Source organism: Rana temporaria, chromosome 5 (genome assembly GCF_905171775.1).
Source record: "Rana temporaria chromosome 5, aRanTem1.1, whole genome shotgun sequence".
Taxonomy (NCBI): Eukaryota; Metazoa; Chordata; class Amphibia; order Anura; family Ranidae; genus Rana; species Rana temporaria.
In genome coordinates, this window is record NC_053493.1 from 426,078,633 (window position 1) to 426,102,588 (window position 23,956).

The 23,956-nt window shown below is 51.1% G+C and overlaps 1 protein-coding gene across 1 annotated transcript; it reads left to right on the top strand.

Moving 5' to 3' along the window:
- The first annotated feature begins 464 nt into the window (after positions 1–464).
- LOC120941742 (retinoic acid receptor responder protein 2-like) lies at positions 465–22,801 on the top strand. Its single transcript, XM_040355372.1, has 6 exons — positions 465–553; positions 5,334–5,550; positions 8,750–8,854; positions 9,077–9,175; positions 10,898–10,994; positions 22,182–22,801. The coding sequence occupies exons 2-5, from the start codon at positions 5,365–5,367 to the stop codon at positions 10,988–10,990; spliced, it is 483 nt and encodes a 160-aa protein (XP_040211306.1). The 5' UTR covers positions 465–553; positions 5,334–5,364; the 3' UTR covers positions 10,991–10,994; positions 22,182–22,801.
- Positions 22,802–23,956: the final 1,155 nt, after the last annotated feature.

Here is a 23,956-nt window from a genome sequence, read left to right on the forward strand (position 1 = left end):
AAAGTTTCCCGACGGAGCATGCGCTCTACGCTCGGCGCGGGAACGCGCCTAATTTAAATGATTCCCGCCCCCGGCGGGATCATTTACATTGCGCGCGCTTACGCCTGGCAATTTTGCCGGCGCACCCTCGCAATTTATGGAGCTACTGCTCCGTGAATCGAGGGCAGCGCAAAATATTTGCGGGGGCGCAGGGCAAAATCGCTGCCCTGCGCCTCCGCAAATAGAGCGCAATTCTTTCTGAATCAGTGTTTATATGGATGGGGGGGGGGAACAGCAGGGAAAATGGACTACCCAGAAATTACAAAAACATAGTAAAAGTCATAGAATTTTATTTTTACAAATTGGTTAAAAAAAGAGACATATGCATAAAACTAAACAAAAAAAAAACAATATTTATGATGAAATCCTCAAAGCAGATGTTTTCCTCCCAGATGCCCCCCTACCCTCTCTGGGCCGGCCCCCCACTTCCTCTGCCCCTCCTCCTCTTCCCCTCCACTGTCATTCCAAGAGATCCGACGGACCCCCTGCAACCCAACCGGAGCGCCAGACACACGTATGTATCATCTATTCTATATGTTGTACTGTATATTATATACATGGCTGACTCATATACAGCGCCTTGAAAAAGTATTCATACCCCTTGAAATCTCTTTACAACCTGAAAAACGTAAATGTATTTTATTGGGATGTGAGAGACACAGTGTGTCACATAATTGTGAAGGAAAATGATACAAATAAATCTGTGAAAAGTGTGGGGGGGAGGGGCATTTGTATGGCGCCCCCCGGGGTCAATACTTTGTAGGACCCCCTTTCTCTACAAGTCTTTTTGGGGGTGTCTCTACCAGCTTTGCCCATCTAGAGAGGGACATTTCTCCTCCATTCTTCTTCTCTGTAAAATATCTCTGTCTCTGTCAGATTGGATGGAGAGCGTCTGTGATCAGCAATTTTCATGTCTTGCCACAGATTCTCAATGGGATTTAGGTCTGGACTGTGACTGGGCCATTCTAACACATGAATAGGCTTTGATCTAAACCATTCCATTGTAGCTCTGGCTGTACTTTAGGGTCGTTGTCCTGCTGGAAGGTGAACCCCCCCCCCTAAGATTGTCCTGTATTTGTCTCCATCCATCTTCCCATCAACTCTGACCAGCTTCCCTGTCCCTGCTGAAGAAAAGCATCCCCACCACATGATGCTGCCACCACCATGTTTCACGGTGGGGATGGTGTGTTCAGGGTGATGTGCAGTGTTAGTTTTCCCCCACAGTTGAATTTTGGTGTCATGTGACCAGAGTACCTTCTTCCACATGTTTGCTGTGTCCCCTCCCCCACATGTTTGCTGTGTCCCCTCCCCCACATGTTTGCTGTGTCCCCTCCCCCACATGTTTGCTGTGTCCCCTCTCCCCTCCCCCACATGTTTGCTGTGTCCCCTCCCCCACATGGCTTCTCACAAACTACAAACAGGACTTCTTGGGCCAGATTCACAAAGGTTAGCGGATCTTTAGATCCGTGTAACCTATGTGTTTTAAGATCCGCCCTCGCAAGTTTGTGAGGAAAGTGTCAAATTCACAACACACTTACCTCCAAACTTGCGACGGCGGATCCTAACTCCCCCGGCGGAATTCTAATTCCGCGGCTGGGGGAGTGTACTATTTAAATCAGGCGCGCTCCCGCGCCGATTTAAATACGCATGCGCCGTCCGGGGAATTTCCCGGCGTGCATTGCTCCCACTGACGTCAATAGGACGTCAGTGGTTGCGACGTGAGCGGGACTTGCGACGCGCGTGTTCGTGAATCGGCGTACGCAAACGACGTAGGAAATTTCAAATTCGACGCGGGAACGACGGCCATACTTAACAATACTTACCCCTGCTTTTAGCAGGGGTAAGTATACGACGGGTACCGCGCTACGGAAACGATGTAAGAACACAGCGTCGGGTCCGCGTACGTTCGCGAATTTCGCGTATCTCGCTGATTTACATATTATTCAGTGTAAATCAGCGGGAACGCCCCCGGCGCCATTTTTAAATCCAAAAAAAGATCCGACAGTGTAACACAGTGTGACACTGTCGGATCTCAGCCCTATCTATGCGTATCGGATTCTATGAACCAGGCGCATAGATAGGACCAGTAAAAATCAGAGAGGGCAGATTTGTGGAGAGACCACTAATAGTTGTCCTGTGGACAGATTCTCCCCCCTGAGCTGTGCAGCTCCTGTGCAGCTCCTCCAGAGATACCATGGGGCCTCTTGGCTGCTTCTCTGATGAATGCTCTCCTTGCCCGGCCCGGTCAGTTTAGGTGGACGGCCATGTCTTGGTAGGTTGGCGGTTGTGCCATACTCTTTCCATTTTCCGATGATGGATTGAACAGAAGCTCCGTGAGATCTTCAAAGCTTGGGAGATTTTTTTTATAACCCGAACCCTGCTTTATACTTCTCCACAACTTTATCCCTGACCTGTCAGGTGTGTTCCTCGGCCTTCATGATGCTGTTTGTCTACTAAGGTTCTCTAACAAACCTCTGAGGGCTTCACAGAACAGCTGTATTTATACTGAGATTACACGACACACAGGGGGACTCTATTTGCTAATTAGGAGACTTCTGAAGGTGATTGGTTCCTCTAGATTTTAGTTATCAGAGTAAAGGGGGCGCCATACAAATGCCCCTCCCCCACACTTTTCACAGATTTATTTGTATCATTTTCCTTCCACTTCCCAATCATGTGACACTTTGTGTCTCTCACATAAAATCCCAATAAAATACATTTATGTTTTTGGTTGTAACAAAATGTGGGAGCGTTTGATGGGCACTGTGGGAGCGTTTGATGGGCACAGTGGCTGCGTTTAATGGGCACAGTGGCTGTGTTTGGTGGGCACAGTGGCTGCGTTTGATGGGCACAGTGGCTGCGTTTGATGGGCACAGTGGGAGCGTTTGATGGGCACAGTAGCTGCGTTTGATGGGCACAGTAGCTGTGTTTAATGGGCACAGTGGCTGCGTTTGATGGGCACAGTGGGAGCGTTTGATGGGCGCAGTGGCTGTTTGATGGGCACAGTGGCTGGGTTTGATGGGCACAGTGGGAATGTTTGATGGGCACAGTGCCTGCATTTGATGGGCACAGTGGCTTCGCTTGATCGGCACAGTGGGAGCGTTTCATGGGCACAGAGGGTGCATTTGATGGGCACAGTGGGAGCATTTGATGGGCACAGTAGCTGTGTTTCATGGGCACAGTGGGAGCGTTTGATGGGCACAGTGGGTGCATTTGATGGGCACAGTGGGAGTGTTTAATGGGCACAGTAGCTGCATTTGATGGGCACAGTGGGAGTGTTTAATGGGCACAGTAGCTGCGTTTGATGGGCACAGTGGGAGTGTTTAATGGGCACAGTAGCTGCGTTTGATGGGCACAGTGGCTGTGTTTGATGGGCACAGTGGGAGCGTTTGATGGGCACAGTAGCTGCGTTTGATGGGGCACAGTAACTGTATTTAATGGGCACAGTGGCTGTGTTTGATGGGCACAGTGGCTGTGTTTGATGGGCACAGTGGGAACGTTTGATGGGCACAGTGGCTGTTTGATGGGCACAGTGGCTGCGTTTGATGGGCACAGTGGCTGTGTTTGATGGGCACAGTGGGAGCGTTTGATGGGCACAGTGGCTGCGTTTGATGGGCACAGTAGCTGTGTTTGATGGGCACAGTAGCTGTGTTTAATGGGCACAGTGGCTGTGTTTGATGGGCACAGTGGGAGCGTTTGATGGGCACAGTGGTAGCGTTTGGGCACAGTGGCTGAGTTTGATGGGCACAGTGGGAGCGTTTGATGGGCACAGTGGCTGCGTTTGATGGGCACAGTGGGAGCATTTGATGGGCACAGTGGCTTCGCTTGATGGGAACAGTGGGAGCGTTTCATGGGCACAGTGGGTGCATTTGATGGGCACAGTGGGAGCGTTTGATGGGCACAGTAGCTGTGTTTGATGGGCACAGTGGGAGCGTTTGATGGGCACAGTGGGAGCGTTTGATGGGCACAGTGGCTGCGTTTGATAGGCACAGTAGCTGCGTTTGATGGGGCACAGTAGCCGTGTTTAATGGGCACAGTGGCTGTGTTTGATGGGCACAGTGGGTGCATTTGATGGGCACAGTGGGAGCATTTGATGGGCACAGTAGCTGCGTTTCATGGGCACAGTGGGAGCATTTGATGAGCACAGTGGGTGCATTTTATGGGCACAGTGGGAGCGTTTGATGGGCACAGTAGCTGCGTTTGATGGGCACAGTGGCTGTGTTTGATGGGCACAGTGAGAGCATTTGATGGGCACAGTGGGAGCGTTTGATGGGCACAGTGGCTGCGTTTGATGGGCACAGTAGCTGCGTTTGATGGGGAACAGTAGCTGTGCTTGATGGACACAGTGGCTGTGTTTGATGGGCACAGTGGCTGTGTTTGATGGGCACAGTGGCTGTTTGATGGGCACAGTGGCTGCGTTTGATGGGCACAGTGGCTGCATTTGATGAGCACAATGGGAGCGTTTGATGGGCACAGTGGGAGCGTTTCATGGGCACAGTGGCTTCGCTTGATGGGCACAGTGGGAGCGTGTCATGGGCACAGTAGCTGCGTTTGATGGGCACAGTGGCTGTGTTTGATGGGCACAATAGCTGCGTTTGATGGGGCACAGTAGCTGTGTTTAATGGGCAGAGTGGCTGTGTTTGATGGGCACAGTAGCTGCGTTTGATGGGGCACAGTAGCTGTGTTTAATGGGCACAGTGGCTGCGTTTGATGGGCACAGTGGGAGCGTTGGATGGGCACAGTGGCTGTTTGATGGGCACAGTGGCTGCGTTTGATGGGCACAGTGGCTGCATTTGATGGGCACAGTGGGAGCGTTTGGGCACAGTGGGAGCGTTTGATGGGCACAGTGGCTTTGCTTGATGGGCACAGTGGGTGCAATTAATGGGCACAGTGGCTGCGTTTGATGGGCACAGTGGGAGCGTTTGATGGGCACATGTGGCTGCGTTTGATGGGCACAGTGGGAGCGTTTGATGGGCACAGTGGCTGCTTTTGATGGGCACAGTGGGAGCGTTTGATGGGCACAGTGGCTGCGTTTGATGGGCACAGTGGCTGCGTTTGATGGGCACAGTGGGAGCGTTTGATGGGCACAGTGGCTGTGTTTGATGGGCACAGTGGCTGCGTTTGATGGGCACAGTGGCTGCGTTTGATGGGCACAGTGGGAGCGTTTAATGGACACAGTGGCTGCGTTTGATGGGCACAGTGGCTGCAATTGATATTTTTTTAAAAATGTTTTGCATCCCCCCAAAAAAGATTGGTGTCCCTCCCCTCTGTGACACTTTGACTTCCATTATCAGGTGACTGAGCTCCACTCCATAAAGGACCGCCATGAATCTGGCCGCAGGATGGGGACTGGTCAGCGCTCTGCTGGTCCTCAGAGTCCAGGCCGATGTCCCGGCAGAAGAACTGTCCGAGAACCAGAACCAGATGGTCCGGCTGGTGATGGAGAAGTTCCATGAGAAAGATCTAATGAACAGATACAGGATGACGTCCGTAGTGAAGGCCGAGGAGGAGGTGAGTGCCGGGGGAGCTCAGGGTGAGGGTTGGAGGACCCCAACATAACTGTCTAGGGGACACTGGACTACCTGAGGTGCGGGATCTAGGTTAAGGTGACCAGATTTTTAAAATGAAATCCGGGGACATATTTTTTCTTTACTAGTAATGGTGGTAATCAGCGACTCTCTGCCCGTCGCCGCCGCCTCACAGCCTCTCAAGTCTTATGCCGTGTACACACGGTCGTTTTTCGGCATGAAAAAACTACGTTTTTAAAAACGTCATTTAAAATCATCGTGTGTGGGCTTCACATCGTTTTTCGGCTTCTGAATTTTTTTTTAACATAGTTTTTGAAAATGTCGTTTTTCGGGTTGTAAAAAATGATCGTGTGTGGGCTAAAACGTCAATTTAAACCCGCGCATGCCCAGAAGCGAGTTATGAGACGGGAGCGCTCGTTCTGGTAAAACTACCATACATAATGGAGTAAGCACATTCATCACGCTGTAACAGACAGAAAAGCGCGAATCGTCTTTTACTAACAAGGAATCAGCTAAAAGCAACCCCAAGGCGAATATAGAACTTCCCCTTCAGAGTGCCATTGTACGTGTTGTACGTCACCGCGCTTTGTTCATCATTTTTCAAAAACGATGGTGTGTGGGCAACATCGTTTTTAATGATGAAGTTGGAAAAACTTCGTTTTTGGACATGCTGAAAATGTCGTTTTTTTTCATGCCGAAAAACGACCGTGTGTACGCGGCATTACTCTTCGGGCCCCCGGCTACTACTGGATGAGGAAAGGAGGAAGATCACTCCGCCAGGGAAGGCAAGGAGATAAGCAGGCAGGCAGCTGGCCGGGATTTGAGCCAAGGCAGAAGAACATGCGAGCAAAGCTGAATGGGCATGCGCCCGAAACTGAAGAAATATTCCCTCCGCTCCGACCAGCACATGTTTAGAAAGGGGCACAGATAATGGAAAAAATATACCCCCATAAACTAGTAGGCACGGCGGAGCGGGGGGGTGTAATTCTAATTTTTTTATTTTAATTCTGCACTGACTGTCTTTGAAATTTCCCTTCCCCCCTATTAAATCCAATCTGGGGACAAAACCAGGGACAGACTTGGTCCGGGGACATTGTCCTCAATCAGGGGACTGTCCCCTGAAACTGGGGATGTCTGGTCACCCTAATCTAGGTGACACTGGACTACCCGAGGTGCGGGATCTAGGGGACACTGGACTACCTGAGGTGCGGGATCTAGGGGACACTGGACTACCTGAGGTGCGGGATCTAGGGGACACTGGACTACCTGAGGTGCGGGATCTAGGGGACACTGGACTACCCGAGGTGCGGGATCTAGGGGACACTGGACTACCTGAGGTGTGGTATCTAGGGGACACTGGACTACCTGAGGTGCGGGATCTAGGGGACACTGGACTACCTGAGGTGCGGGATCTAGGTGACAGTGGACTACCCGAGGTACGGGATCTAGGGGACACTGGACTACCAGAGGTGCGGGGTTTATGGGAAACTGGACTACCTGAGGTGCGGGATCTAGGGGACACTGGACTACCTGAGGTGTGGGATCTAGGGGACACTGGACTACCTGAGGTGCGGGATCTAGGGGACACTGGACTACCTGAGGTGTGGGATCTAGGTGACACTGGACTATCTGAGGTGCGGGATCTAGGGGACACTGGCCTACCTGAGGTGCGGGATCTAGGGGACACTGGACTACCCGAGGTGAGGGATCTAGGTGACACTGGACTACCTGAGGTGTGGGATCTAGGGGACACTGGACTACCCGGGGTGAGGGATCTAGGTGACACTGGACTACCTGAGGTGTGGGATCTAGGTGACACTGGACTACCTGAGGTGTGGGATCTAGGTGACACTGGACTACCTGAGGTGCGGGATCTAGGTGACACTGGACTACCCAAGGTGCGGGATCTAGGTGACACTGGACTACCCGAAGTGCGGGATCTAGGGGACACTGGACTACCTGAGGTGCGGGATCTAGGGGACACTGGACTACCTGAGGTGCGGGATCTAGGGGACACTGGACTACCCGAAGTGCGGGATCTAGGGGACACTGGACTACCTGAGGTGCGGGATCTAGGGGACACTGGACTACCCGAGGTGCGGGATCTAGGGGACACTGGACTACCCGAGGTGCGGGATCTAGGGGACACTGGACTACCTGAGGTGCGGGATCTAGGGGACACTGGACTACCTGAGGTGTGGGATCTAGGGGACACTGGACTACCTGAGGTGCGGGATCTAGGAGACACTGGACTACCTGAGGTGCGGGATCTAGGTGACACTGGACTACCCAAGGTGCGGGATCTAGGTGACACTGGACTACCCGAGGTGCGGGATCTAGGAGACACTGGACTACCTGAGGTGTGGGATCTAGGGGACACTGGACTACCCGAGGTGCGGGATCTAGGGGACACTGGACTACCCGAGGTGCGGGATCTAGGGGACACTGGACTACCTGAGGTGTGGGATCTAAGTGACACTGGACTACCCGAGGTGCGGGATCTAGGTGACACTGGACTACCTGAGGTGCGGGATCTAGGTGAGACTGGACTACCCGAGGTGCGGGATCTAGGTGACACTGGACTACATGAGGTGCGGGATCTAGGTGACACTGCACTACCCGAAGTGCGGGATCTAGGGGACACTGGACTACCTGAGGTGCGGGATCAAGAGAGTAGTCAGGTCCATGCAGGGGTCAGGGTAGGCAGCAATACAGAGAGTAGTTAGGTCCAGACAGGGGTCAGGGCAGGCAACAATTGAGAGAATAGTCAGGTCCAGACATGGGTCAGGGCGGACAGCAATCAAGAGAGTAGTCAGGTCTATGTGATGCATGGGTCAGGGCAGGTAACAATTGAGAGAGGCTTCAGGTCTATGTGATGCAGGTGTCAGTGAAAACAGCAATCCAGAGGGTAGTCAGGTCCATGCAGGGGTCAGGGCAGGTATCAATTGAAAGAGTAGTCAGGTCCATGCAGGGGTCAGGGCAGGTACAAATTTAGAGAGGAGTCAGGTCCATGCAGGGGTCAGGGCAGGTAACACGAGGGTAGTCCATAAAATCCAGGCCAGCAATTAAAACAATTTAAAAGTGAAAACTCCTCCCACGAGTGCTCATGGGGGAGAAGCGTTATGGGCGGAGTATAACAGCGAGTGTAACCCCGCCCCTTCACTGTCTTCATCTTCTTGCAGGTGTACAATGCCAGGATATTCGTCAATGTGGAGTTTCTGGTGAAACAGACGTCATGCCGCAAACATGACTGGAGCAAACCGGACTGCAAGGTTGTAAAAAACGCAGTAAGTGTCTGACAAGCCTGGTGATTGGTGGGTTATATACCAGGGTGGGGCTATAGAGGGGCGGGGCTCAGGTGCCTCTCATTTACATATTATTCCCCCAGTACATCATGTATTACACACTCCAAACTTCTCCACTCTGTACATTGTGAATGAGTTACTCCACACTGCTCTACTATCTGACCTCAGTGATGATCATGTGTTCCTATCATTTTGTCTCCACAGAGGACCTATAACTGCTTTGGTTGTTACAAGTTTGAATACGACTCTCACTCTGTTATATCTAAGGTTGAAGAATGCATCCTGACACGACACTTAAGGGCGGTAAGTTTAAAACCAAAAAATGCGAATCAGTCCTTCCTGGTATCAGTTCTCCAGTTTCACTTCATCCAGCAGGTGGACACTTACATCTGTTTTATTAAATATTATTTTACATTGGTGATCATCTTCCCATCAACTCTGAGCAGCTTCCCTGTCCCTGCTGAAGAAAAGCATCCCCACCACATGATGCTGCCACCACCATGTTTCACGGTGGGGATGGTGTGTTCAGGGTGATGTGCAGTGTTAGTTTTCCCAACACATTTGAATTTTGGTGTCATGTGACCAGAGCCCCTTCTTCCACATGTTTGCTGTGTCCCCCTCCCCCACATGTTTGCTGTGTCCCCTCCCCCACATGTTTGCTGTGTCCCCTCCCCCACATGTTTGCTGTGTCCCCTCCCCCACATGTTTGCTGTGTCCCCTCCCCCACATGTTTGCTGTGTCCCCTCCCCCACATGTTTGCTGTGTCCCCCTCCCCCACATGTTTGCTGTGTCCCCTCCCCCACATGTTTGCTGTGTCCCCTCCCCAACATGTTTGCTGTGTCCCCTCCCCCACATGTTTGCTGTGTCCCCTCCCCCACATGTTTGCTGTGTCCCCCTCCCCCACATGTTTGCTAAGTCCCCTCCCCCACTTGTTTGCTGTGTCCCCTCCCCCACATGTTTGCTGTGTCCCCCTCCCCCACATGTTTGCTGTGTCCCCTCCCCCACATGTTTGCTGTGTCCCCTCCCCCACATGGCTTCTCACAAACTACAAACAGGACTTCTTATGTCTTTCTTTCTCCAATGTCTTTCTTCTTGTCACTCTTCCATAAAGGGCAGATTTGTGGAGAGACCACTAATAGTTGTCCTGTGGACAGATTCTCCCCCCTGAGCTGTGCAGCTCCTCCAGAGTTACCATGGATACCTCTTGGCTGCTTCTCTGATGAACGCTCCCCTTGCCCGGCCCGGTCAGTTTAGGTGGACGGCCATGTCTTGGTAGGTTTGCGGTTGTGCCGTACTCTTTCCATTTTCCGATGATGGATTGAACAGAAGCTCCGTGAGATCTTCAAAGCTTGGGAGATTTTTTTATAACCTAACCTGGCTTTATACTTCTCCACAACTTTATCCCTGACCTGTCTGGTGTGTTCCTCGGCCTTCATGATGCTGTTTGTTCACTAAGGTTCTCTAACAAACCTCTGAGGGCTTCACAGAACAGCTGTGTTTATACTGAGATTACATCACACACAGGTGGACTCTATTTACTAATCAGGTGACTTCTGAAGGTGATTGGTTCCACTAGATTTTAGTTATCAGAGTAAAGGGGGCGCCATACAAATGCCCCTCCCCCACACTTTTCACAGATTTATTTGTATCATTTTCCTTCCACTTCACAATTATGTGACACTTTGTGTCTCTCACATAAAATCCCAATACAATACATTTATGTTTTTGGTTGTAACATGACAAGATGTGGGGAATTCCAAGGGGTATGAATACTTTTTCAAGACACAGTATGGGGGGGACAGAACATGCGTGTTACTGCAATTCATTTAGAATGTCAGCCTGATGCACAAGTACAGTAGGTGTGGACAGACCTGCACTACAATAAGGATATTCTCTCTTGATTTGTAACCAGTGTCAGTATACAATGGTGCGGTGAACGGGATCGGAGATTTTCTTCCATAGTTGGCTCTTTCAATTTTGACAAAGCAGCTGTGTAATGTGATCTCCCCTCCTCTCTCTCTATAGGGGCGTCAGACTCTGAGGAAGTATCGGTGTAAGGAGGTGGAGAACGCTGGGAAGATGCACCCGGGGATGTACAGCACGTTTAGTAGGCATTGAGAGGGTGAGTGTGACGGAGATCTTGGAGTGATCCGGGAGGGTTGGATCCGGTGATGATCTCTCCCGCTGATTCATTGTAACCTTCTATGAATGAGCTCCAGGCTGCTCGGGGGTAACGGGGGGGTGGATGATGGTGCCCTCTGCTGTTAGACTTTTGAAAATTCTGGCTGTAATGCTGATATGGACAAGGTTGGATAAGAGCAGGAGGAGGGATGATATGGACAAGGTTGGATAAGAGCAGGAGGAGGGATGAAATGGACAAGGTTGGGTAGGAGCAGGAGGAGGGATGATATGGACAAGGTTGGGTAGGAGCAGGAGGAGGGATGATATGGACAAGGTTGGGTTGGAGCAGGAGGAGGGATGATATGGACAAGGTTGGGTAGGAGCAGGAGGGGGGATGATATGGACAAGGTTGGGCAGGAGCAGGAGGAGGGATGATATGGACAAGGTTGGGTAGGAGCAGGAGGAGGGATGATATGGACAAGGTTGGGCAGGAGGAGGGGGAGGGATGATATGGACAAGGTTGGGTTGGAGCAGGAGGAGGGATGATATGGACAAGGTTGGGTAGGAGCAGGAGGAGGGATGATATGGACAAGGTTGGGTAGGAGCAGGAGGAGGGATGATATGGACAAGGTTGGGTAGGAGCAGGAGGAGGGATGATATGGACAAGGTTGGGTAGGAGCAGGAGGAGGGATGATATGGACAAGGTTGGGCAGGAGGAGGGGGAGGGATGATATGGACAAGGTTGGGTAGGAGCAGGAGGAGGGATGATATGGACAAGGTTGGGTAGGAGCAGGAGGAGGGATGATATGGACAAGGTTGGGTAGGAGCAGGAGGAGGGATGATATGGACAAGGTTGGGTTGGAGCAGGAGGAGGGATGATATGGACAAGGTTGGGTAGGAGCAGGAGGAGGGATGATATGGACAAGGTTGGGTAGGAGCAGGAGGAGGGATGATATGGACAAGGTTGGGTAGGAGCAGGAGGAGGGGTGATATGGATGAGGTTGGGTAGGAGCAGGAGGAGGGATGATATGGACAAGGTTGGGTAGGAGCAGGAGGAGGGATGATATGGACAAGGTTGGGTAGGAGCAGGAGGAGGGATAATATGGACGAGGTTGGGTAGTAGCAGGAGGAGGGATGATATGGACAAGGTTGGGTAGGAGCAGGAGGAGGGATGATATGGACGAGGTTGGGTAGGAGCAGGAGGAGGGATGATATGGACAAGGTTGGGTGGGAGCAGGAGGAGGGATGATATGGACAAGGTTGGGTGGGAGCAGGAGGAGGGATGATATGGACGAGGTAGGAGTAGGAGGAGGATGATATGGACAAGGTTGGGTAGGAGAAGGAGGAGGGATGATATGGACAAGGTTGGGTGGGAGCAGGAGGAGGGATGATATGGACAAGGTTGGATAAGAGCAGGAGGAGGGGTGATATGGATGAGGTTGGGTAGGAGCAGGAGGAGGGATGATATGGACAATGTTGGGCAGGAGCAGGAGGAGGGATGATATGGACAAGGTTGGGTAGGAGCAGGAGGAGGGATGATATGGACAAGGTTGGGCAGGAGCAGGAGGAGGGATGATATGGACAAGGTTGGGTAGGAGCAGGAGGAGGGATGATATGGACAAGGTTGGGTAGGAGCAGGAGGGGTGATTATATGGACAAGGTTGGGTAGGAGCAGGAGGAGGGATGAATGAATGAATGAATGAATGAAAAACTTATAAAGCGCGGCGCATGCGAACTGAATCGCTTCTGGGCGCTAGTTGTTCGTGTCTCATGACATCAAAAGAGCAGAGTTTTGATCCGTCTTCTGAAAGTCAGGTGGTTTTCCTCCAAGCGAATGCTGGTTGGTAAAGCGTTCCATAGTCTCGGACCCTGAAAAGCAAACCTTCTTTCTCCTTTGGACTTGTATTTGGTTTTTGGTACCCTGACCAGATTTTGGTCGGTGGATCGCAGAACGCGATTCGAATTGTGAGGTTCTATCTTGTCGCAAAGATATTGCGGAGCCTTCCCATGGATGCACTTATGTGTCAGGCAGAGTGTTTTAAATGCAATTCTGTCTTTTACTGGCAGCCAGTGAAGGGTTCTCAACGAAGGTGAGATTGATTCCCATTTTTTTTTCCCAGTCACCAGTCTGGCGGCCGTATTCTGTACGACTTGCAGACGGGAGATTTGGTACTTTGGGAGTCCGAGGTAAAGGGCGTTAGCATAGTCCAGTCTGGAATTCACGATTGTTCCCACCACGACTGCTACGTCTTCTTTGGGGATAAATGGAATAAGTCTGCGTAGTAGGCGCAACAAATGGTGCGCTCCGCTGACTACTGACCCTATTTGTGCGTCCATTGTCATGAAGGTGTCGAAGATGACCCGAGACTTTTGACTTTGGAGCTAGGGGTGATGCTTTGGCCCAGAATGGGCGGCGGTGTCCAGGTTGTTGCCAGTTGACTCTTTCGGCTGGCGTGAAACATAAGGAGTTCTGTTTTTGAACTGTTGAGTTTAAGATAACTCTTAGTCATCCAGTTTTCTATCAAAGAGAGACATTTCTCTAAACTGAGATGATGATCCTTTTTGTTGCAGATGCGAAAATACAGTTGCGTATCGTCTGCATAAGAGTGATAGAGTAGTTCTTGGCTACTGATAATATCAAAGAGAGGGCGAAGATAGATGTTGAAAAGCACCGGTGACAGGGGGGATCCTTGGGGGACTCCACATGACACCGTGCGCTTTTCCGACGTGAAACAACCCAATTTAACTGTTTGTGATCGGTTTTCAAGAAAGGAAGAAAACCATGGTAAATCACCTTCTGCGACTCCTGCTACCTTGGCTAGTCGCATCAGTAACAGTTTGTGGTCTACCGTGTCAAAGGCTGCGCTTAGGTCCAGCAGAACCAGGAGACAAGATTCTCCTTCGTCTGCGGCCTCGAGGGCATCGTCCCATATTTTGAGTAAGGCCGTTTCTGTCCCGTGTCCGGGACGGAAGCCTGATTGTAATGGATCCAGTAGATTGTGGGTATCTAGATGCTGTTGCAGCTGTTGTACCACTACTTTCTCCATTATCTTGGAGAGAACATTTAGGCCTGTTATGGGACGGCGGTGAGTTGGGTCCTTGGGATCCAGGTTAGGTTTTTTCAAGATGGGCTGGATTGTGCCCTCTTTCAGCAGGGATGGCACTGTGCCTTCCTTAAATGACTGGTTTATAAGCTGTGTGATGGGTGGTGCCAGAATGTCGGCACATTCCTTCAGCAGTTTGGTGGGGATGATATCATGTGCTGTTCCGCAAAGCACCAATGATATTTTTTGTGGTATCGATGGAGATCGGTTCCAGAGTGAACTTTGTTGATTGTAGAGCGTTTCTGTGGGTGTTTTGTGGTTGATTGACGGTGGGGTTGAGGGGGGTATTGTTTTGCATGATGCTTTCCCGGATTCTTTCAATTTTGTTGATGAAGAAATCCGATAGTTCATTGCAGAACTCTTGGGTGTCTGAGTTGGGGACTTCAAGACATCCTGGATTCATGGTCTGGGTGACCATCTTGAAGAGTTCGCGGGGGCGGTTTAGGGCGCTGTTAATCGCCATAGAAAAATGATGTTTCTTGGCTTTGAAGATTTCTTTATGATATCGTGTTGTTATTGCCTTGTAGATGATGAGGTTATCCTCTGAAGGGCTTCTTTTCCAGGCGGCTTCCGCCCTTCTGCGCTCTTGCTTCAGAAGCGACAGCTGGTTGTTGAACCAGCCAGACTTTCTTTTTCGGATGCAGGCTTTGCGTTTCGGTGCTACTAAATCGGCTGACTGTAGCAGAGCTGCGTTTATGGCATCCAGTGTATCTGCGGCTGTTTGATGTGGATGGATTGTTTTGATTCTGTTTCCCAAGGTAGATTTGAAGAGTTCCGAATGGAGCTTCTTCTGAGATCTAGCCCAGTGTATTGTCACCGGCTTGGGTGCTTTTATCACTGGGGGAATTTTGGAGATTATGAAATTAATTGCATGGTGGTCTGTCCATGGCAATGGTTCATTTTCTAAAATGCTTATTTTCAGATTTTGTCTGAAAATTAGGTCGAGTGTGTGACCTGAAGCATGTGTTGGCCCGCATATAAGTTGCTGTAGTCCTAATCCCTCCAGGTGATCAATGCAGGCGTCCGCAATGGGATCCTGTGCGGAGTTGGCCCACAGATTGAAATCCCCGAGCAGCAAAAGGTGTTTGCTGTTAAGGGTATAAGTGGATATAAACTCCGTTAATGATGGCAAAAACTGCGATTTTGGCCCAGGTGGCCTATAGCAGAGGAGAATGTGAACAGTCTCCTGGGGGGAAGTTTGAAGTTGAAGAGTAAGGGTTTCCATGAATGGAAGAGGATTTTGAAGGGCTGGCTTAGTGATTGTAATGTGATTCTTGTGGATCACCGCCAGGCCTCCTCCTCTTTGCCCTATTCTGTTTTCCGTTATAATGCGATAGTTTTCTGGCACCAATTCTCCGAGAATGGTGTTGCAGTCGTCTGAGAGCCAGCTTTCTGTAATAAAGAGGCAGTCTAGATCGTTTTGTAGTAAGAAATCGTGGATTTCTAATCGGTGTTTTACTGCCGATCTTGTGTTGATCAAAGCACATGATATGTGCTCGAGCTGGGTTAAATAGTTAAAATTTTTGATGGTCGATCGTCGATCGAATCTCAAAAGTTGCTCTATTTTTAAGGCCTTTTTGGTGACGGCTGGTAATGCTGTTGCGAATTGTCTCAGACCCCGAATAGAGTCCGCAGAGTATCGCAGATTAGCCATTGTCGCCAGTCACATTGTCGTCAGTCTTTCCTAATTGCGGCGGCCGCGAATGAGGCCTGGTCTGGCGCGGATGCGGGAAGAGCCGCGAGACGCCGGACGTGATGGGTGGAAGACTGTCCAAGTGAGCCGTCACTCGTTGAGTCTTCTCTCCCCGATTGGTCCAGAGGAAGGCGAAAAACCCCAGGCGTGCTGTGCCAATCTGCAGCGATCGGGGGAAAAAATTCCTTCCTGACCCCTTAACGGCGATCGGTGCAACCCTGGATCAATTGGCTAGGGGGGTGTGGTGGACCCTGCCTGGCTGCACTATCCCTGGGGAGAGCCGACTCGTTTGAGAGCGTCCTGCTCTCACTATCCCTGGGGTGAGCAGACTAAGGAGAGAGCGTCTGCTGCACCGCTGAATCTATATAGCAAGAGTTCCAACTTTATTAGCTGCAAGCTTGTTCTGGATCAGTGATTGAAAAAAATAATGAAGACTCCTGTCTTACCTCCTGTTTCAAACTCCTGGTTTTTAACTCGCACTTTTGATCAAACAATGCACTTCTGATCAGAGAGTCCACATGTGAAGCCACCATCAACTGGGAGCGAGCTCCTCTGGGAGCTTGTACAGCCACTTTATACTCACCTGTGAAGACCTGTGAACAAACACACACCTGTGAACAATTAAACCCTCCCCTTAATTAGCAGAAAGGAAAAAGAAAAAAAAGCTGTTTAAAAAGTGTCAGAGAAAAAGAGGGGAAAAAAAATCTGCAAGCAGAAGCAAATGATAGCCAAATCCTGTTTTTTAACTCGCACTTTTGATCAAAGAATGCACTTCTGATCAGAGAGTCCACATGTGAAGCCACCATCAACTGGGATGATATGGACAAGGTTGGGTAGGAGCAGGAGGAGGGATGATATGGACAAGGTTGGGTAGGAGAAGGAGGAGGGGTGATATGGACAAGGTTGGGTAGGAGGAGGGGTGATATGGACAATGTTGGGTAGGAGGAGGAGGAGAGATGATATGGACAATGTTGGGTAGGAGCAGGAGGAGGGATGATATGGACAAGGTTGGGTAGGAGCAGGAGGAGGGATGATATGGACAAGGTTGGGTAGGAGCAGGAGGAGGGATGATATGGACAAGGTTGAGTAGGAGCAGGAGGAGGGATGATATGGACAAGGTAGGAGCAGGAGGAGGGATGATATGGACAAGGTAGGAGCAGGAGGAGGGATGATATGGACAAGGTTGGGTAGGAGTAGGAGGAGGATGATATAGACAAGGTTGGGTGGGAGCAGGAGGAGGGATGATATGGACAAGGTTGGGTAGGAGCAGGAGGAGGGATGATATGGACAAGGTTGGGTGGGAGCAGGAGGAGGGATGATATGGACAAAGTTGGGTAGGAGGGGTGATGATATGGACAAGGTTGGGTAGGAGCAGGAGGAGGATGATATAGACAAGGTTGGGTGGGAGCAGGAGGAGGGATGATATGGACAAGGTTGGGTAGGAGCAGGAGGAGGGATGATATGGACAAGGTTGGGTAGGAGCAGGAGGAGGGATGATATGGAAAAGGTTGGGTTGGAGCAGGAGGAGGGATGATATGGACAAGGTTGGGTAGGAGCAGGAGGAGGGATGATATGGACAAGGTTGGGTAGGAGCAGGAGGAGGGATGATATGGACAAGGTTGGGCAGGAGGAGGAGGGATGATATGGACAAGGTTGGGTAGGAGCAGGAGGAGGGATGATATGGACGAGGTTGGGTAGGAGCAGGAGGAGGGATGATATGGACAAGGTTGGGTAGGAGCAGGAGGAGGGATGATATGGATGAGGTTGGGTAGGAGGAGGGATGATATGGACAAGGTTGGGTGGGAGCAGGAGGAGGGATGATATGGACAAGGTTGGGTAGGAGCAGGAGGAGGGATGATATGGACAAGGTTGGGGAGGAGTAGGAGGAGGGATGATATGGCCAAGGTTGGGTAGGAGCAGGAGGAGGGATGATATGGACAAGGTTGGGTAGGATCAGGAGGAGGGGTGATATGGACAAGGTTGGGTAAGAGCAGGAGGAGGGATGATATGGACAAGGTTGGGTAGGAGCAGGAGGATGGATGATATGGACGAGGTTGGATAGGAGCAGGAGGATGGATGATATGGACAAGGTTGGGTAGGAGCAGGAGGAGGGATGATATGGACAAGGTTGGGTAGGAGCAGGAGGAGGGATGATATGGTCATGGTTGGGAAGGAGCAGGAGGAGGAATGATATGGACAAGGTTGGGTGGGAGCAGGAGGAGGGATGATATGGTCATGGTTGGGAAGGAGCAGGAGGAGGGATGATATGGACAAGGTTGGGTAGGAGCAGGAGGAGGGATGATATGGACAAGGTTGGATATGAGCAGGAGGAGGGATGATATGGACAAGGTAGGAGCAGGAGCAGGGATGATATGGACAAGGTTGGGTAGGAGCAGGAGGAGGGATGATATGGACAATGTTGGGTAGGAGCAGGAGGAGGGATGATATGGACAAGGTTGGGTGGGAGCAGGAGGAGGGATGATATGGACAATGTTGGGTAGGAGCAGGAGGAGGGATGATATGGACAAGGTTGGGTAGGAGCAGGAGGAGGGGTGATATGGACAAGGTTGGGTAGGAGCAGGAGGAGGGATGATATGGACAAGGTTGGATAGGAGCAGGAGGAGGGATGATATGGACAAGGTTGGGTGGGAGCAGGAGGAGGGATGATATGGACAAGGTTGGGTAGGAGCAGGAGGAGGGATGATATGGACAAGGTTGGGTGGGAGCAGGAGGAGGGATGATATGGACAAGGTTGGGTAGGAGCAGGAGGAGGGATGATATGGACAAGGTTGGGTAGGAGTAGGAGGAGGGATAATATGGAAAAGGTTGGGTAGAAGCAGGAGGAGGGATGATATGGACAATGTTGGGTAGGAGCAGGAGGAGGGATGATATGGACAAGGTTGGGTAGGAGCAGGAGGAGGGATGATATGGACAAGGTTGGGTAGGAGCAGGAGGAGGGATGATATGGACATGGTTGGATAGGAGCAGGAGGAGGAGAGATGATATGGACAAGGTTGGGTAGGAGCAGGAGGAGGGATGATATGGACAAGGTTGGATAGGAGCAGGAGGAGGGATGATATGGACAATGTTGGGTAGGAGCAGGAGGAGGGATGATATGGACAAGGTTGGGTAGGAGCAGGAGGAGGGATGATATGGACAAGGTTGGGTAGGAGCAGGAGGAGGGATGATATGGACAATGTTGGGTAGGAGCAGGAGGAGGGATGATATGGACAAGGTTGGGCAGGAGCAGGTGGAGGGATGATATGGACAAGGTTGGGTAGGAGAAGGAGGAGGAGGGGTGATATGGATGAGGTTGGACAGAATCAGGAGGTGAGTTGATACGGACAACTTGGTTGGGCAGGTGAAGTGGGAGAGATGATATGGACAACGGGAGCAGTAGGAAAATGATATGGACAAGGTTGGGTAGGAAGTAGGAGGAGAGGTGATATGGAGGACAAAGTTGGGTAGGAAGAGGAGGAACAATATGGACACCCTGGGCCAAATTCTCAAAAGAGATACGCAGACTTAACTGCTGTTCAGTCTGTGCCTACCTTTGGAAACGATCCTCAAAAGGCTTTTTCCAAAGTTAGGCAGAAAATCTGACATGTGTAAGACACTTACACGGTCAGATCTTAGGATGCAGTACCGCATCCGCCGCTGGGGGCATTTCTCATTGAAATGCAGCTTTGAGTATGCAAATGAGGACTTAAGCAGATCCACAACGGTTTTCAGCATTGTGATTTCTGCGTAAGTTCCGATTTGCTTGCGCAAAACTAGGGCTGGTTTTACAATGTGTAAAATTAGTCACACCTTGTAAAGGCCCATTCAAGCGACGGCATTTGGTATGCATTCCCGAGGGAGAACTCCACGGCAATTTGTAAAATCAAAACCGGCATGGGTTCCCCCCCCCAGGAGCATACCAGGCCCTTAGGTCTGGTATGGGTTGTAAGGAGACCCCCCCTACGCCGAAAAATCGACGTAGGGGGTCCCCCTACAATCCATACCAGACCCGTATCCAAAGCACGCTACCCGGCCGGTCAGGAAAGGGAGTGGGGACGAGCGAGCGCCCCCCCCCCCCTCCTGAGCCGTGCCAGGCCGCATGCCCTCAACATGGGGGGGTTGGGTGCTCTGGGGCAGGGGGGCGCACTGCGGGCCCCCCCACCCCAGAGCACCCTGTCCCCATGTTGATGAGGACAGGACCTCTTCCCGACAACCCTTGCCGTTGGTTGTCGGGGTCTGCGGGCGGGGGCTTATCGGAATCTGGGAGTCCCCTTTAATAAGGGGGCCCCCAGATACCGGCCCCCCCCCTTAGTGAATGGATATGGGGTACATCGTACCCCTACCCATTCACCTGTAGGCAAAAAGTTAAAGTTATTAAACACACAACACAAGGCTTTTTAAAATAATTTATTAGTCTGCTCCGGAGGCCCCCCCTGTCTTCTTTATTAGCTCTATTAGCAGGGGGGCTTCTTATTCCGCTCTCCGGGGGTCTTCTTCCACTCTCCGGGGGTCTTCTCCGCTCTCCGGGGGGGTTTCTTCTTCCGCTCTCCGGGGGGGTCTTCTCCGCTCTCCGGGGGGGGCTTCTCCGGACTCCGGAGGGCTTCTTCTATCTTCTCCCCTCTTCCGCTGTTGACTCGGCGAACCCCGGTTCTTCTGCAGCTGTCCGGTGCCTTCTTCTTCAGCGCTGGCTGCCTGCTATGTTTGTGTGTTAGCTCAATTACTAGCAGGCAGCCGGCGCGGTCTTCTGTGACGTCACCTTCTTCTCTTCCCTTCTTCCGATGTTGACTCGTCGCCTCTTGTCGCTGTAATGATGGAAGCGCGCCTTGCATCCCATTTATATAGGCATCACCGTCCCATCATGCTCCGGTAGGTACCCACGTGGTGGGTGCCTACCCACGTGCACCCACCACGTGGGTACCTACCGGAGCATGATGGGACGGTGATGCCTATATAAATGGGATGCAAGGTGCGCTTCCATCATTGCAGTGACAACAGGCGACGAGGCAACATCGGAAGAAGGGAGAAGAAGACCCTGACGTCACAGAAGACCGCGCTGGCTGCCTGCTAGTAATTGAGCTAACACACAAAGATAGCAGGCAGCCAGCGCTGAAGAAGAAGGCACCGGAGAGCTGCAGAAGAACCGGGGTGCGCCGAGTCAACAGCGGAGAGCGGCGAAGATAGAAGAAGACCCCCGGAGAGCGGAGAAGAAACCCCCCCCCCCCCCGGAGAGCGGAAGAAGACCCCCGGAGAGTGGAAGAAGACCCCCGGAGAGTGGAAGAAGACCCCCGGAGAGCGGAAGAAGAAGCCCCCCCTGGTAATAGAGCTAATAAAGAAGACAGGGGGGCCTCCGGAGCAGAATAATAAATTATTTTAAAAACCCTTGTGTTGTGTGTTTAATAACTATCACTTTGCCTCCAGGTGAATGGGTAGGGGTACGATGTACCCCATATCCATTCACTTAGGGTGGGGGGCCAGTATCTGGGGGCCCCCTTATTAAAGGGGACTCCCAGATTCCGATAAGCCCCCGCCCGCAGACCCCGACAACCAACGGCAAGGGTTGTCGGGAAGAGGTCCTGTCCTCATCAACATGGGGACAGGGTGCTCTGGGGTGGGGGGCCCACAGTGCGCCCCCCTGCCCCAGAGCACCCAACCCCCCCATGTTGAGGGCATGCGGCCTGGCACGGCTCAGGAGGGGGGGGGGGCGCTCGCTCGTCCCCACTCCCATTCCTGACCGGCCGGGTAGCGTGCTTTGGATACGGGTCTGGTATGGATTGTAGGGGGACCACCTACGTCGATTTTTCGGCGTAGGGGGGGTCTCCTTACAACCCATACCAGACCTAAGGGCCTGGTATGCTCCTGGGGGGGGAACCCATGCCGTTTTTTTCTTTGAAAATTGGCATGGAGTTCTCCCTCTCAGGAATGCATGCCGAGCGACGCTGACAATTTTTCTTTTTTGTTTTTGTTTTCCCTTTTTTTTTTTTTTTTCACCCATCGCAACTTTAGTGTCCCGTCGCAATCCACAAAGCCCGGCGTAAATTACGTTCGCGCGCTGCACGTCGGGAAAATTACGTCACACGCATGCGCAGTACGGCCGGCGCGGGAGCGCGCCTCATTTAAATTTTACACGCCCCCCGGAGAGGAGGACCGCCTTACGACGGCGGCACTTAAGCTACACGGCGTGTAATTTCTAGGTAAGTGCTTTGTGGATCAGGCACTTAGGTAGAAATTTTAAGTCAGTGTAACTTAACTGCTGAAATTTAAGTTAGGCTACGTTTTTGGGAATTTGGCCCCCTATCTCTATTCAATATGGACAGAATACGGGGGATGGGTGGGTTTTGGGATTAGGAATCGGCCCTCATTCTCCGCACTGATTATTTCTCTTTCTTTTCAGCTCCAGTCTAGAGGTTGGATGAGAAGATCCCGTATGCCCCTCCCCCGTCCTCCTCCTATAATCCTCTGTATCTGTATATAGTATAAGAGAACCTCCCTATGAATATTGGGGTCATAGTCCATAGCAGAGTGTGATGTACGGAAGGGTCACCCTATTGTGGGGTGGGAATCAGAGAGGTGACAATGAGGCCACCAGAGATCCATCTTTGTGTCTATGGAGAGCTGAGATCAGCCGCCCCACCCCCTATATCCTATCCCCCACCTCCTCTGGGAGTGTCTAATTACTGTCTGTGCTGGCCCAGCTACACTCCTCTCTCCCCTCACATCCCTACATACCATTTATGTAGCTGTCGAGGAGGATTAAAAGGAATATTACATCACGTCACATCCAAGATGGTGGCACCCAGTAACTCATGACTTTTGGATGTCTACACAAGAGAGATAAGCAACAGGAATAAATGACCCGACATGCAGATATAATCCTATGGGAAGAGGTGTGGTCTGGTGATGGGGGGTCTCTGACTACTGTGAAGAATAGGGATGAGTGCTCTGGATTCGGGATCAGCAATCTCTGCAGTCTCTGATCGTCTCCTGTATTATGTCTGCAGTCTCTGATCATCTCCTGTATTATGTCTGCAGTCTCTGATCATCTCCTGTATTATGTCTGCAGTCTCTGATCATCTCCTGTACTATGTCTGCAGTCTCTGATCATCTCCTGTATTATGTCTGCAGTCTCTGATCATCTCCTGTACTATGTCTGCAGTCTCTGACCATCTCCTGTACTACGTCTGCAGTCTCTGATCATCTCCTGTATTATGTCTGCAGTCTCTGATCATCTCCTGTATTATGTCTGCAGTCTCTGATCATCTCCTGTATTATGTCTGCAGTCTCTGATCATCTCCTGTACTATGTCTGCAGTCTCTGACCATCTCCTGTACTACATCTGCAGTCTCTGACCATCTCCTGTATTATGTCTGCAGTCTCTGACCATCTCCTGTATTATGTCTGCAGTCTCTGTTCATCTCCTGTATTATGTCTGCAGTCTCTGACCATCTCCTGTATTATGTCTGCAGTCTCTGACCATCTCCTGTATTATGTCTGCAGTCTCTGACCATCTCCTGTACTATGTCTGCAGTCTCTGACCATCTCCTGTACTATGTCTGCAGTCTCTGACCATCTCCTGTATTATGTCTGCAGTCTCTGACCATCTCCTGTACTATGTCTGCAGTCTCTGACCATCTCCTGTACTATGTCTGCAGTCTCTGACCATCTCCTGTATTATGTCTGCAGTCTCTGATCATCTCCTGTACAATGTCTTCAGTCTCTGACCATCTCCTGTACTATGTCTGCAGTCTCTGACCATCTCCTGTACCATGTCTGCAGTCTCTGACCGTCTCCTGTATTATGTCTGCAGTCTCTGATCATCTCCTGTATTATGTCTGCAGTCTCTGATCATCTCCTGTACTATGTCTGCAGTCTCTGACCATCCCCTGTACCATGTCTGCAGTCTCTGACCGTCTCCTGTACTATGTCTGCAGTCTCTGACCGTCTCCTGTACTATGTTTGCAGTCTCTGACCATCTCCTGTATTATGTCTGCAGTCTCTGACCATCTCCTGTACTATGTCTGCAGTCTCTGACCGTCTCCTGTATTATGTCTGCAGTCTCTGATCATCTCCTGTACTATGTCTACAGTCTCAGATCATCTCCTGTACCATGTCTGCAGTCTCTGACCATCTCCTGTATTATGTCTGCAGTCTCTGATCATCTCTTGTATT

Coding starts and splice junctions, on each gene's coding strand:
- LOC120941742 (XM_040355372.1), top strand. CDS start 5,365: ATGAATCTGGCCGCAGGATGGGGACTGGTCAGCGCTCTGCTGGTCCTC. Junction 5,551..8,749: donor TAGTGAAGGCCGAGGAGGAG/GTGAGTGCCGGG, acceptor ATCTTCTTGCAG/GTGTACAATGCCAGGATATT. Junction 8,855..9,076: donor GCAAGGTTGTAAAAAACGCA/GTAAGTGTCTGA, acceptor TTGTCTCCACAG/AGGACCTATAACTGCTTTGG.